The 14444-nt window shown below is 35.8% G+C and overlaps 1 protein-coding gene across 1 annotated transcript; it reads left to right on the forward strand.

Annotated features, from left to right (window-relative positions):
* The first annotated feature begins 243 nt into the window (after positions 1-243).
* Positions 244-2084, forward strand: LOC122604374. Its single transcript, XM_043777268.1, has 3 exons — positions 244-1233; positions 1349-1815; positions 1895-2084. The coding sequence occupies exons 1-3, from the start codon at positions 244-246 to the stop codon at positions 2082-2084; spliced, it is 1647 nt and encodes a 548-aa protein (XP_043633203.1).
* Positions 2085-14444: the final 12360 nt, after the last annotated feature.

Raw genomic sequence — 14444 nt, forward strand, 5'->3', positions numbered from 1 at the left:
TGTTGAAGAGTCAAGATAGGAAGGAGATGATTCTGGGCATGATTATTCAACAGATAATGATGATGATGATGATACTGCATCTTTGGATCATATCTCAGATGTTGAAGAAGAAGTGATTGAGACTAGGCAGAAGAGACTAAATAAAGAGGCCAAAATTGAGGCAAGGATGTTGCATCAAAAAGCTCTTTTTGATGAAAAAAAAAGAAACAAAAACAAAATCCAAAAGATACAGGAACAGATGACATGTTTGAAGAACATGAGGAGTTTCTAACTGATCTTTCAGGTTATTTGCATAGGCTAAATAATGAGGAAACAAACAATGCAAACTTAGAGAATGATGAAGGGATTGAAGATGATACAGAGAAAGGTCCTAGGCATAATCCTAAAGTTCATTGGAAGGTGATGAAACCAGTGTTGTTGGAAAGATATGAAAGCCCAAAGCAACTCAAACAGTGTTTGACTAACTATACTTTGGCAAATGGATATCATATCTGTTATGAGCATAGTGACCATAAGAAAATATTAGCTGTTTGTGGGAAGAAGGATGAGGCAACTGGTAAAAGATTCTGTCCATTTAGGTTATGGGCTACTTGGATGAAAGGAAAGTGCTCATTTCAGAGAAAGACACTTATTGATGAGCATAGATGTTATAGAAATTTTGAGGCTTGTTCTGCAGTGAATTACAGATTTGTTGCAGACAAGTTTGTAAACAGAATTAGGCAAAATCCCAATATTAAATTGAAAGAGATTCAAGAAGCATTCATGAAGAAGTTTAAGTGTAGTATTTCAGCAAATCAAGCTATGAGGGCTAGATTACATGCAAAGTATGAGTATGAAGAGTCAGTGAAGAAGCATTATGAGAAACTGAGGGACTATGGAGCAGAAATATTCAAAAGAAATCCAGGGAGTACAGTTAAGTTGAATGTTTCAAGAAATCCAGATGGTAAAATATATTTTCAGGGTTTTTATGTGTGTTTTAAGGGGTTGCAAGATGGTTGGAAGGCTGGGTGTAGGAGAATTATACATTTAGATGGTTGTTTTCTAAAAACTATTTGCAAAGGTGAATTATTGTCAACAGTGGGTAGGGATGCCAATAACCATATTTTCCCAATTGCATGGGCTGTTGTTACTATGGAGAACAAAGAGAACTGGGCATGGTTCATTGACTTGCTTAAAGATGATCTTGACATGGGCAGTGGCAATGGTATAGCATTGATGTCAGATCAACATAAGGTACATACTTATTAGTGTTTCAATTTGCTTATATAGGAATCTTTTAGTACATTTAATCCATAAGGTACATATTTATGCCAATCTTGTAGTATAATTGATATATTGCCCAATGTAGGGTCTTATTGAATCTGTGAAAGATATATTACCCAATGCAGAGCACAGACAATGTGCTAGGCATATTTATGGCAACTTTAGGAAGAAACTTAGTGGGGTTTTGTATAGGAATCTATTTTGGAGAATTTGCAAGTCTAGTCAGCCTACTTTGTTTGATGAAAACATGAAAGAGTTGAAAGAGGCAAACATTGATGCTTACAATTACTTGATGAAAAGAGAACCAAAAACATGGTGTAGGGCCTTTTTCAGAAGTGGAATAGCATGTGAAGCTGTAGAAAATGGGATTAGTGAGTGTTTTAACTCATTGATTGTTGAAATAAGAAGGAAACCAATTTTAACAATGCTTGAAGCCATTAGGGTTATCTTAATGGAAAGGCTAGACAAGATGAGGAAACTGCAGGCTACATGGAATGATGACATCTGTCCAGCCATAAGGAAAAGATTGGAACTAGCAAAGGATGAACAGATGTAAGTTGCCATCTATTTTTCTAATTTCTAATTTCTTATTTCTTATCTCTTATTTGTGTTTCCTTATTTCTATCTTCAGCAATTGGAAGGTGGTCCCAGGTGGAGGTGCTCAGTTTGAGATAATTAAAGGATGTGAAAGCTACATAGTTGATGAAAAGAAACAAGAATGCACATGTAGAATGTGGCAATTGTTTGGTATTCCTTGTCCTCATTCTGTTGCTATGTTGTTTTACATTAGAAAGGCACTAGAAAATTATGTGTCTAGCTAGTACAAAATTAGGACTTTTCAGAGTACATATTCTTATTGCATTAATCCAATGAGTGGCATAAGAGATTGGCCAAAGGTTAATCGACCTCACCCTTTACCACCAATGGAAAGGAGGATGCCTGGTAGGCCTAAGATCACTAGAAGGAAAGATGCAACTGGAATGCTGATAAAGGTAGCAGGGCCAGTGGTAAGCCAAGGAGGACTGGATTGGTGATGACATGCTCAAACTGTCTTGAGGATGGTCACAACATTAGATCTTGCCAAAATGCAACAAAGGTGCCACCACCTAAGGAGTTTAAAAAGGCTGGAAGGGCAAGAGTAAGTGAGTTCAGTGAAGTTAGTGGAAGGCATACTGGTAAAGGTGCAGGAAGAGGTATTGGAAGGGGTTCTGGCAGTGGTGGAAGGGGTAATGGAAGGGGTTCTGGCAGTGGTGGAAGGGGTATTGGTAGAGATGCAGGAAGAGGTACTGGGAGAGGTGCAGGACACAAAATTCCCAAGGGAATTGGAGTTACATTTGACCCTGAAACTAGTGAAACAGTCATAGGGGTAAGTTACATTCTATTTTATTTTGTATGTTAGTGTTAAAATATATTATTTACTTATTTATATATGTGTAAATGGGATGCAAGAGGCCAATTTCATCCAATTTGGCCACAACATTCACCAAATCCAGTACCACAACCTACTGAAAATGCTCCAAATGATGTGAATGATTTGCTACAAGCTACTGAAAATGCTCCAAATGAGGAGATAGGCACTCAACAAGCTACTGAAAATGCTCCAAAATTCAGTGCCACAACCTTCTGCACATGTTGCAAATGTTGAGGATATCACTGCCACTCAAGAGTCATTGAATGTAGATGATTGTATGAATGAAGCTGCTTTTGAGAGTCAGAACTCAATGATGGAAGATGCAGACAGGATTTTGGAAAGTATTAAGAAGGTGAAACAGGAAGGATGTAAAAGTGCAGAACCACATGGTTTGAATCAAGGTGAAGATGGTGCAGAGACACAAGGTAAAGATGGTGAAGAGCCACAAGGTGAAGATGGTGCAGAGCCATAAGGTGAAGATGGTGCAGAGTGAAGAAACAATGACAAGAGAGCAAATTGAAGCTATGATGCAGACTAAAACAGGTTTGCAAGAATTGTTATTTCCAAAAGCTACTGTGGAAGGTAAAAGTGTTAAAAAAAGACATAAGGCTTTCTTTGACCATCATAAGAAGTTAGGGAAGTTTGGTTTATATGGAAGACCACCAAAAAGGCACAATCTTAGACCCAGACCTAGTAAGCCACTGCTTCCACATGAAAAGGGTGCAAAAGAAGATAACCCAATTACCCTTCTTTGAAGCATTTTGATGTTTGTTTTTAATTTAGTCTCTGCTTAAATAATTTGTCAGGATTGAATGATGTATTTTGAATTATGTGTCTGTTTGAACAATGTGGCTATCATCTTTATGTATTCTGAATGATGTATTTTGAATTATGTGTCTGTTTTGAAAGATGATCATCTGTTTAAAAATTCATGTATTCTGATTATAAGTTTTCTTATTTAGCATGTTTTTCTTGTGATTTTTCCAAAATATTTGTACAAAACTGCTAGAAATAAACTCCATTTTCCTATAACCATAAAATGCAATTTCATTTCATCATAAACTGCAAATACATTAGAGAATTACAATACAAACTACATCCTACATGCCACTACTAAACGAAGCAGACAGAACAAAAGCAACATGTAAAATCTAGATGCCACTACCCTGTCTAACAAAGCAAACCAAGAACAAAAGCAACATTCTAACAAAACATGCCTTATAAAACACTAATTTTGCTTTAGTTTTTGCTAGTTCTTTTTTCATTATTTCCATGGACTCCACTAATTCTTTCTTCTCATCATCTTCATGACTGCTTTCTTTAGTAATTAAATGTAGTTGATACATTGCCTCCTTGTACCTCTCATCAAGAGGAGGATCAACCCACTCAAAAAAATCACAATTCATCCTTCCAGTACCCTGAATTGATCGTTTATAAGCAAAAAAACAAGAAAAATAAATGAATTATCAAATACAAAACTTACCCATTTAGCACATCTCTTGCCTCCTTTGTCCAAGAGGTCCACTCTTTTGTTAGGAGAGGAGGGTTACACGCACAATACTGATGTTGTGAAGATGAAGCCCTATTTTGATTTCTTCCATGGAGCCCTAATTTGATCGATACTGATGAGGAGGAAGACATGACCCGTAATCGATTTGGGTAAGAAAAAACCTAATTTGGTTTTTGGGATCGATTTGGGGATTTTATAGTTGGGGGGAAACGATTTTTTGGTGGGAAGTGATCTGGAAAACGAAATCAGGGATTAAAAATAATAATGATATTCCACGTCAGTAAATTTTCGCCACGTCATTAAAAATTTCCACGTCACAAGCGACACGTGGCAAATGTTGCTGTATACGTGAATATATGAAAGGTCGTTTCTAATAACGTGAAGTTTTAAAGGTCACTGCTAATATCGTGAATTGTGTGAAAGGTCCTTTCTATTTTCTGCAGTTATCCAATTAATTAAAAAAATTTCACCATATGAAATCTTGTCTACAATAAATTACTATTTCAAAACCTAATGACTTATTAATCAATCAACTTGCTTAATTTCATCAAATTCACTCCCGCTTGTGTTATCATTTAATTTAATTATAAACTAAAAATCCTAATAATCAATATCCAAGTACAATATTGATAATTTCATCCAATTTAATAATCACCTTTTATGAAGATGCCATTTACGACCTCGTCCATGAATTAAGAGAAGAAGAAAAAAGGCCACTCGCCGACGAGCCACACCGAATAAACCAAGCTATTGATCGAGTCAGGGAGAATTTGAGTACTCCCGACAAACAAGAAAGTGAGAACCTGGGAGTAATAGCTAAGGAAATACAGGAAAATCGCCTGATGAGTCGGGCATATTTGATTAGATTTTTATAGATTCTTAATATTAATATTTAATTTAATATTTAATATAAACACAATATGAACTTTAGATACATATCCCAAACACAATAATAATGACGATATACAACATCCTTATCATAAAAACAATCTATTTGTCATATGAATGGTGATTGAAAATAAACATATTCGTGTTATGGGCACGTATCATGATCAAAGACATATACTTAAATGTCAAGTACATCATCACAACTATATTTATATTTTAACTCTAAATTATCTTTAATAATAATATCACATTATGGTTACAAACTGATTTCAAAAAATATTATAATAGCGGAATTAGTGTAGCATATGCTTTATGGAATGATGACGGCAAACAATTCCATCAATATCTCTCAGCTAATAATAACAGTGATGAACATATGATTGTTGTACTACAACTTGCAAAGTATCACACTTGGAACCGTATATCTTCAAAATTATAAGCTTTTATGATTTATATGTATGAAGATCTAATATTGATAATATCGTAAACCCCGTGGCCAGTGTTGGGATAATTTTATGTTAAAATATTATAGTTTTTCAAAAAAATCATAATATAGTTAATTTTCAAAACTATTGATATTGAAGGACTTGGCTTACGGTTGGTGGTTGTTGTCAATGAAACTTAATTTTCCAAAAAAAAAATCACCACCTTCTATAATATAATTTATTTATTTATGGATTAAATAAAAACCATTGATATTGAAGGACTGAAATTGGTCTTGACCAAAAGATTAGTGAAATATGACATCATCTTTCTAGATCAATGGCTTAAATTTAATTAGACAACTCCATCCAATAGTTCATATTATTATTACACTAGTTTTAGTGAAGATTTGAGCTCCATTTTGCCTTGTAAATGCGAAAAAATGAAGAAAAATAAGAAGAAATGTTGAGAGAAAACTTTGGAGATGTGTGTAGATTTTTATGAGGGATATGTGACAAAAAGAGTGTGAGCTATGGGTGGAGTGTGTAAGTGTTTAATATGGTCCAACTTTTGTCTTGAGTGCATGTGGCAAGCTTAATTCTCATTGGTGGTTTGGTTTTTGGTATAGGGATGGCCGAAAATTACCTTCAAAATCCGTAAAGGATATTTAGTTTTTGTTAAATGTATTATGCATGTATATGTATATATTAAGTGTCTAGGTTCTTGCATGGTTAATTTATAGCTCGATGAAGGTGTTTCCAAGGCAAAAATCATGTGTATCCATATCTATATATATAACCGTATATATAGGTATGTATGTGTATATATGTTTGTATTTTAATTTGTTACTTAACTCTTTATTTATAAACTTGTGTTTACATTAAGCACATATATACTTATTATTATTCACGCGCTTATATGTATATCATAGTTTTATAAATATACTTTAAGATGGTCATTATATTTTTATGTTCAAATGTACTTTAATTAACTTGGTATTTGAATTGTTGAACATTTGTGAAGAATTCTTGATTGTTATCTCAACTTGTGGGTCTTGCATAGTTATTTATATAACTTAACTTATTGAAATAATTTTTTTTTTTTTTGATTGACATTACATCAAGTTCAATTAGAACTAATTTATAGCTTGTGATTGTTTTGAATGGTTATAGTGTAACACCCCGACTACGGCGGAAACACGAGATGTCACAGAACGACATGGTACAAAAGATTAAATGGAAAACATCTTAAATAAAGTCTTAAACCATTCCAAATTAAACGATTACATAGTTCAAAGTAAAGTGTTAAAAATCATAACATAAGTCCAAATCCGAATAAAAGATAAACTTGTTTGCATTACAAGTCTTCGTTCACCATGCAAACACAAGGTCCAAGAACGGTCCATAGGCAAACCTACTGCTCTAAACCTGAAAAGCATGAAGAAAAAGTGTCAACTACGAGAGTTGAGTGAGTTCATAGGTTTTTAACTAATACAATAAGCATATATACACATCATCACAACATAAATTAGGAATCACCAATTTCCATGAATATTTCCAATTCATCCTTTGATAATCATTCGTTCAACTCAATTTTAACTCATGTAAATAAATCCTTGTCATATAACCACAAGGGTCTAATTCCATTATCTTAGATGAGTATATACTTGAGCCACTACTACTACCATTTTATTCAAGTCCGATTACAATCCAATAATTCAATTCATAGCACAAGCTGTCAATCATGTGCCGTAATAATAATAACAATAATGATAATGGGTCGTGCCATGGAGACGCCCGATTATCCTTAGGTAGTTAGAACACCCGGGGGCCAGACTAGAAGTGGAGGTTGTCACGAAGGCAACCAACCTTCCAACGGTACGCTTTGGGTGGGCGGACGAAACCTAGTTGCGCAACTAACTAACTACAGGCCTCCCCTTTCGGAGTAAATAGTAGTGTACCGAACGACGCGGTTTGACCGAACTCAAGCTCATCACATAAATTCTTTATTAACATTTCATACTCATATATCAAGAATCATTTCATATAACAAACTCTCTTTCAAGAAACATTGCATATATATAGAAAGCAGTTTCATTTATCATGCTTTTCACCCCGAAAGTAAAACACATAAAAAGAGTTTGAAAGGGGGCTATGACTCACTTGATTTGAGAGTAAAGGGGGCTGATCAAATACGAGATGTGTGCCTAGTGATGTCGTTTCCCAAACAAGCCTAAACCATGGTATTCAAATATACACAACGTAAGTGCGTATTACATGAACTAGTGAACTAGATCATGAGATTTATGCTAGTAGGCTTGCCTATCTTTGGTTGTTACTTAATTATGGAATCAAAGTGTATTATGATGTTCAAGATGTTTGGTTAAATTGGGATTGATGGTAAGAGTAGTTTTTGCGTTAAGCGTTTTTGCGCGTTTGTTGGAATTTCGGTAATTCGGCTTTGATTCGCGAGATTTCTTTTGCACACTTTGCTTTGTACTATTATTTGATATTGGTACAGTAGTATTTTGGATTTTAAAATATATTTTCTGATTTATATTAATTTCCTTGATTTATTATTATTTAATTAATTATTTATTCCATTTATTCATTAATTAATTAAATAATTCCTTATAATTATTCTTAGGTTCTTAAATTACCTTTAAAATTCATAGATAATTATATTTTGATTATCTACTGAGTATTATGCTTTTAAACTTGTAATATTATTTATTCATTTATTTATTTAAGCTTTATTACTTATTTATTTAATAATAGTGATTAATTAGTGATTTTTAACTTAGTTAGTTATTCTTAAATTATGTAAAACTTGGTTCTTTCCTTGAAATTAATTTTCTCCAGTAGGTTTAAGTTATTTTAACCCTATTTATGTGATTTTGTCCAAGTTCATTATTTATATAATTTATTATTGATTTATTTATTCCTTAAAATCCCTTTTAAATTCATTAAATTATAAAAACACTTAGAAATCATCACAAGAGCTTTTGTCTAAAATCCCAGGCCCTTTTTAGGCAACTTTTATCAAATAAAATTTGTAACCATTCAATCTCTCTTGTGTTCTTATAATTTGAGGACTTTTAAACATAAAATCGTTTACCGAAATAGTGATTTTTGCCTCATTTCTCAACCAATTTAAATGCTTCAAAAGGGATTTTTGTTCTTATTTCATTTTGTCCAGAATGTCCATCATATTTTGATTACCAAAGTCGTGATTGTGGTGGTGGTGTGCTATGTGAAATTTTGTGCTTTCGGTTGATGATTGTTTGACCCGAAAAGACTATTTTTGAGCTTATTCTTGCCATGCATCAAATGACTTGAGTTTTATACTTTTAATATGTCATATTTCCAGTATGTTCATCACATTTTCATGGTCATATAGTTATGGTGCATGTGTGTGCTCAAAATGCATTTTAACAAGTTTTCGGTTTTCGATTTCAAGCCTATTTTGCCTTGTTTGGTTCCATAATCATATTTTTGTTATTACCATAATTTTTACAGAATATTAACTTTGATTTTAACACATTTTTCACTTATAACAAGCCTAGCTTCATCTCATAATCCAAACAATAATCCAACCTTCTTAAATCTAGCATATATGCACTTAAATCAATACTTTTTAACATAAAGCTTTAACTATCAAAAATCCATCAACATAAAAATATATTTTTCATGAAATATTCCAGAAATATATATACAAATATTTATACATCATGTTCATCTTTTTATATAAAAAGTTACTTTACAATCTATCAACACATATCCACCTTTTTGATGCTAGCTTTTATAGATCCAACACTTTATCAATGAAATCTATATTTTTATAAATATTTCCAGAAATATCACTTTCATAATATGCATGAATATAGCCATCTTTCAAAAGAAAAATCACATCAAAGACTATTAAACTTATATCCACACTTTTGGGTCTTAAACTAGTTGAATCCTTGGATCTTTCTTCATGGATTCAACATGCATGAGCATGGAAAGAAAGATCCTATCAACTTTGCCCTCATCAAGTGTATATTCAAAAGAAAACATGAAGAAAACACAATCTTTTGATAAACCTTTTTAATATAAACAAGAATAAGATTAATCTAGTAAAGAGATGAAGATATATACCCTTGAAGAACACTTTTGAAGGTGAAAAATGGCAGAAATTTCGTGACTAATATGGCTCCAAAAACCCTTGTTCAACACTTGAAACAACCCTTAATCTATAGCTTAATCAAACCCTTTGTTTATCTAACCTACAACCCTTATTATTATCAAGTGTTTAGATGAGTTTTTATTCTTGTTCTTTCTTTTCTTGTGGCTGCCGAAATCAAGAGGGAGAGAGGGAGAGAAGGAAGAGTTTTTGAGAGAAAATGAGTTATGTGTGTGTTGGGAGAAGAGAGAGTTTGAGTGTTAAATTCCTTGGAAGTGTAAGAGTGTGTATTTTGAAAGAAGTGTGTGTGTTTAAGGGGGGGGAATGGGACGGCCAAAAAGGAGGGGGAAAAGGGAGAGACACATTTTATTTTTATAAAATTTTTGTTGTATAAGTATAAGTGTAGGTATATGTTAAGTGTGGATTTAATTTGTAAGTGTTTTGTTAGTAAAATGTAAGTAATTGGTTGTTTAAGTTAGGAATATGTATATATGTGTATAAGTCATGTATATTTATGTGTATGGATATATTTTTGTATTTTTAGTTGGTTACATAGGTCATTGGTTGTAAATTTGTATTAATTTTTAAGCTTATATGCTTACTTATTAAGTTTTCGACGCTTTTACGTACATAATGTTTCCACTTATATTTTTAGTTGAAAATTTTACTTATCATGATCATATCCTCTTGATTTGGTTTATATTTTGATTTGTTGGGCATTCCATAGGAATTTTTGATTGGTATCTCAATTTGCGAGTCTCAAGTTATTATTATCGTATCGATTGGTCACCTCTAAAAAATTTGTTCCGAGGTATTTTCATTAGGAAATTCTTTTACGTATCATTAGCTTTAGGTTACTAATTTGGGGCATTACCTACTAGCTTCAAGTATATCTATGGCTTGCGGGAACGTAATCAACCTAACTAGCACATATATAATATTAAAAGTACGGTTGTTACATCCTTACCCCCTTAGAAGAATTCCGTCCCGGAATTTGAGTTTGCTTAGGGAGTAAGTGCGGATATTTCTCACGTATGAAGTCCTCGCGCTCCCATGTAAATTCAGGTCCGCGCTTTGTATCCCATCTGACTTTAACGATAGGGATCTTGCTCCTCTTAAGGCGTTTCTCATCGCGGTCAAGAACTTCTATTGGCTCCTCGCGAAATTGGAGCTTATCTTCCACTCGTAGTTCCTCGAGTGGGACTACTTTTGAATCATCCGCCACGCATTTCTTTAAATTGGACACATGGAAAGTGTCGTGGACATCTCCCAATTCTTAAGGTAATTTCAACTTATAGGCCACGGGGCCTATTCTAGCCACAATTTCAAATGGCCCAATGTATCGAGGACTTAACTTTCCTCTCTTACCAAATCTCACTGTTCCTTTCCATGGCGACACCTTTAGGAGCACTTTGTCGCCAACTTCAAATTCTAGGGGCTTCCTTCTTTGATCCGCATAACTCTTTTGCCGATCTCTGGCGGCTTTAAGCTTTTCTTTAACGATAGCTACTTTGTCCGTTGTTTCTTGGACAAAATCGACGGTAGCTAGACTTCTTTCGCCCGTCTCTATCCAACACATCGGAGACCTACACTTGCGTCCATATAAAGCTTCAAACGGTGCACATTGTATGCTAGAGTGATAGCTATTATTGTATGTAAATTCAGCATAAGGCAAGTGCTCATCCCAGCTTCCACTAAATTCTAATGCACAGGTTCTTAACATGTCCTCCAACGTTTGTATTGTTCGTTCACTTTGTCCATCCGTTTGGGGGTGGTAAGCCGTGCTTAATGCTAGTGTTGTGCCCATTGCCTCTTGCACGTGACCCCAAAAGCGTGAGGTAAATCTACCATCCCGATCGGATATTATGGACAAAGGTACACCATGTAGCGTTACAATTTTCTCAACGTACAAGCGAGCTAAACGCTCGGTGTTCCAATCTTCTTTGATGGGAATGAAATGGGCTGATTTCGTAAGACGGTCAACAATCACCCATATAGCATCATGACCTTTCTTTGTTCGAGGCAACTTTGTCACTAGGTCCATTGCTATTTGCTCCCACTTCCATTCGGGAATCTCTGGCTGCTTTAATAGACCAGATGGCTTTTGGTGCTCAGCTTTGACCATCGCACAAGTCATGCATCGGCTCACATATCGGGCTACGTCTCCTTTCATTCCAGGCCACCAAAAATCCCTTCTTAGGCCTTGATACATCTTATCCGCGCCCGGATGAATTGAATATTTCGTATTGTGAGCCTCATTCATGAGTATATCCCTTAAACCATTCACTTTTGGTACCCAAGCTCTTCCCTTGAAGTATAAGATGCCTTCGTCATCCTTGTCAAACCTCATTTCCATACCACACAATGCTTCGTCCTTAATGTTCTTCCCTTCAAAGGCCTTTGCTTGGTCTTTAAGAAACGATCTCTTAGAGACATTCTTACTTGTAAGTGGCTGATTCTTGCCCTTTGCACCTTGGTATTCACCTTCCTACTAAGTGCATCGGCAACGACGTTTGCCTTCCCCGGATGGTACTTGATTTCACATTCATAGTCATTCAGCAGCTCCATCCATCTCCTTTGCCTCATATTCAGCATCTTTTGATCAAAGATGTGTTGCAAACTTTTGTGGTCGGTGAATATGGTGCATTTAGTGCCATAGAGATAATGTCGCCATATTTTCAAGGCGAATACTACGGCTCCTAACTCCAGATCGTGTGTCGAATAATTTTTCTCGTGTGGCTTCAATTGTCTAGACGCGTAGGCAATGACCTTGTCTCTTTGCATAAGCACGCACCCAAGTCCTTTATTCGACGCATCACAATATACCACAAATCCTTCCATTCCATCCGGCAACGCTAGTATGGGTGCTTCACACAACATGTTCTTAAGCGTTTGGAACGCCTGTTCTTGTTCTTCACCCCATATGAATTCTCTTGACTTTTGGGTCAATTGGGTCAGAGGTACCGCAATTTTAGAGAATCCTTGGATGAATCTTCGATAATAACCTGCCAATCCTAGGAAGCTACGCACTTCCGTTGGCGTCTTTGGTGCCTCCCACTTCTTAATCGCCTCTATCTTGGATGGGTCCACATGAATTCCTTCTTCGTCTACGAGATGTCCAAGGAATTGGACTTGGCGGAGCCAAAATTCACACTTAGAAAACTTCGCATACAACTTCTCGTCTCTAAGTAATTGCAATATTATTCTTAAATGCTTCTCGTGTTCATCCTTACTACGAGAATATATCAAAATATCATCAATGAATACTATGACGAATTTGTCCAAGTATGGCCTACAAATTCGGTCCATTAGATCCATGAAAACGGCAGGCGCATTTGTGAGACCAAATGGCATCACCAGAAACTTGTAATGTCCATAGCGCGTTCTAAAAGCCGTTTTAGGTACATCTTCTTCTCGTACCCTCAACTGATGATAGCCGGATCTAAGATCGATTTTCGAGAAATGCGATGCTCCTTGAAGTTGATCGAACAAATCGTCTATTCGTGGCAGCGGATACCTATTCTTGATCGTCAGCTTATTCAACTCCCTATAGTCTATGCACATCCTCAGAGATCCATCTTTCTTTTTGACAAAAAGAATTGGAGCACCCCATGGCGAAGAACTAGGTTGGATTAAACCTTTATCAAGCAATTCTTGTAATTGCTCTGAAAGTTCTCGCATCTCGGAGGGCGCTAGCCTGTACGGTGCTTTAGCTACGGGGGCTGCCCCGGGAACTAAATCAATCGTAAACTCCACCTGCCTCGTGGGTGGAAGTCCAGGTAGTTCGTCAGGGAACACATCTAGAAAGTCCCTAACCACCATGACCTTATGAGGATCCTTACTTTTTACTTGCTTATCCACTACTTGTGCCAAGTATGTGTGATATTCCTTACGTAAATATTTCCTTACTTTCATAGATGACACTATCTTGGGTTGGACTCCCGCCCGATGGCCTTGTATTATAAGCACCTCATCATTATCCAAGGGAATTCTAATGACCCTTTCATGGCAAAGTATTTCAGCACGCATCTTAGACAACCAATCCATTCCTACTATCACATCAAAACTTCCTATCTCGATGGGAATCAAGTCTATACTATAATCTTTCTCGTCTAAAGTTAACGTACAATCAAAAATAATTTCCTTAGTCCTATACTCGTTTCCATTAGCATATTCGATATAGTAAGTTTCATCAAGCTCACTAGGTTTCTTACCAATCATATCCTTAAATTCAAAAGAGATAAAACTTCTTTCGGCACCAGAATCAAACAACATAGAGGCATATACATTATTTAATGGAAACGTACCTACGATGACATTCGGGTCATCACGCGCCTCGTTCACTCCCATTGCATAGACCCTTCCTCCTGCTTGCCTTCCTTGATTTCCTCGGTTTCCTTGGTTGTTGTTATTTCCTTGATTCCCCACGTTCGCTTGATTCCCACCATTTCCTCTGTTCCCACCATTTCCTTGATTCATTCGGTTTCCATTGCCTTGGTTCACTTGGTTTCCACGATTTCCGACATTCCTAAAGTTCCCACGGTTACCATTTCCATCCCTACGGTTGCCTTGTGCCCTTCTCAATCTAGGACATGCATTCTTCCAATGCTCGGTACTCCCACATTCATGACATCCATTCCGAATCCCTCCAACTCTTATTCCACTTCGACAAGTTGCAGCGAGATGCCCAAATCGGCGGCAAATCGTGCACTGCTTGCATTCATCACGATGGTGGTTCCCACAACGGTTGCATCTTGGTGACTGCCCGTGGTTCGGGTCGGGATT

This window comes from Erigeron canadensis, chromosome 6 (assembly GCF_010389155.1).
Source record: "Erigeron canadensis isolate Cc75 chromosome 6, C_canadensis_v1, whole genome shotgun sequence".
In the NCBI taxonomy this organism is placed as follows: Eukaryota; Viridiplantae; Streptophyta; class Magnoliopsida; order Asterales; family Asteraceae; genus Erigeron; species Erigeron canadensis.

Excerpts from the sequence above, each read along its gene's own strand:
- LOC122604374 (XM_043777268.1), top strand. The coding sequence starts at position 244 with ATGTTTGAAGAACATGAGGAGTTTCTAACTGATCTTTCAGGTTATTTG. Across the intron at positions 1,234-1,348 it reads TGATGTCAGATCAACATAAG|GGTCTTATTGAATCTGTGAA; the intron begins GTACATACTTAT and ends TGCCCAATGTAG. Across the intron at positions 1,816-1,894 it reads CTAGCAAAGGATGAACAGAT|CAATTGGAAGGTGGTCCCAG; the intron begins GTAAGTTGCCAT and ends TTCTATCTTCAG.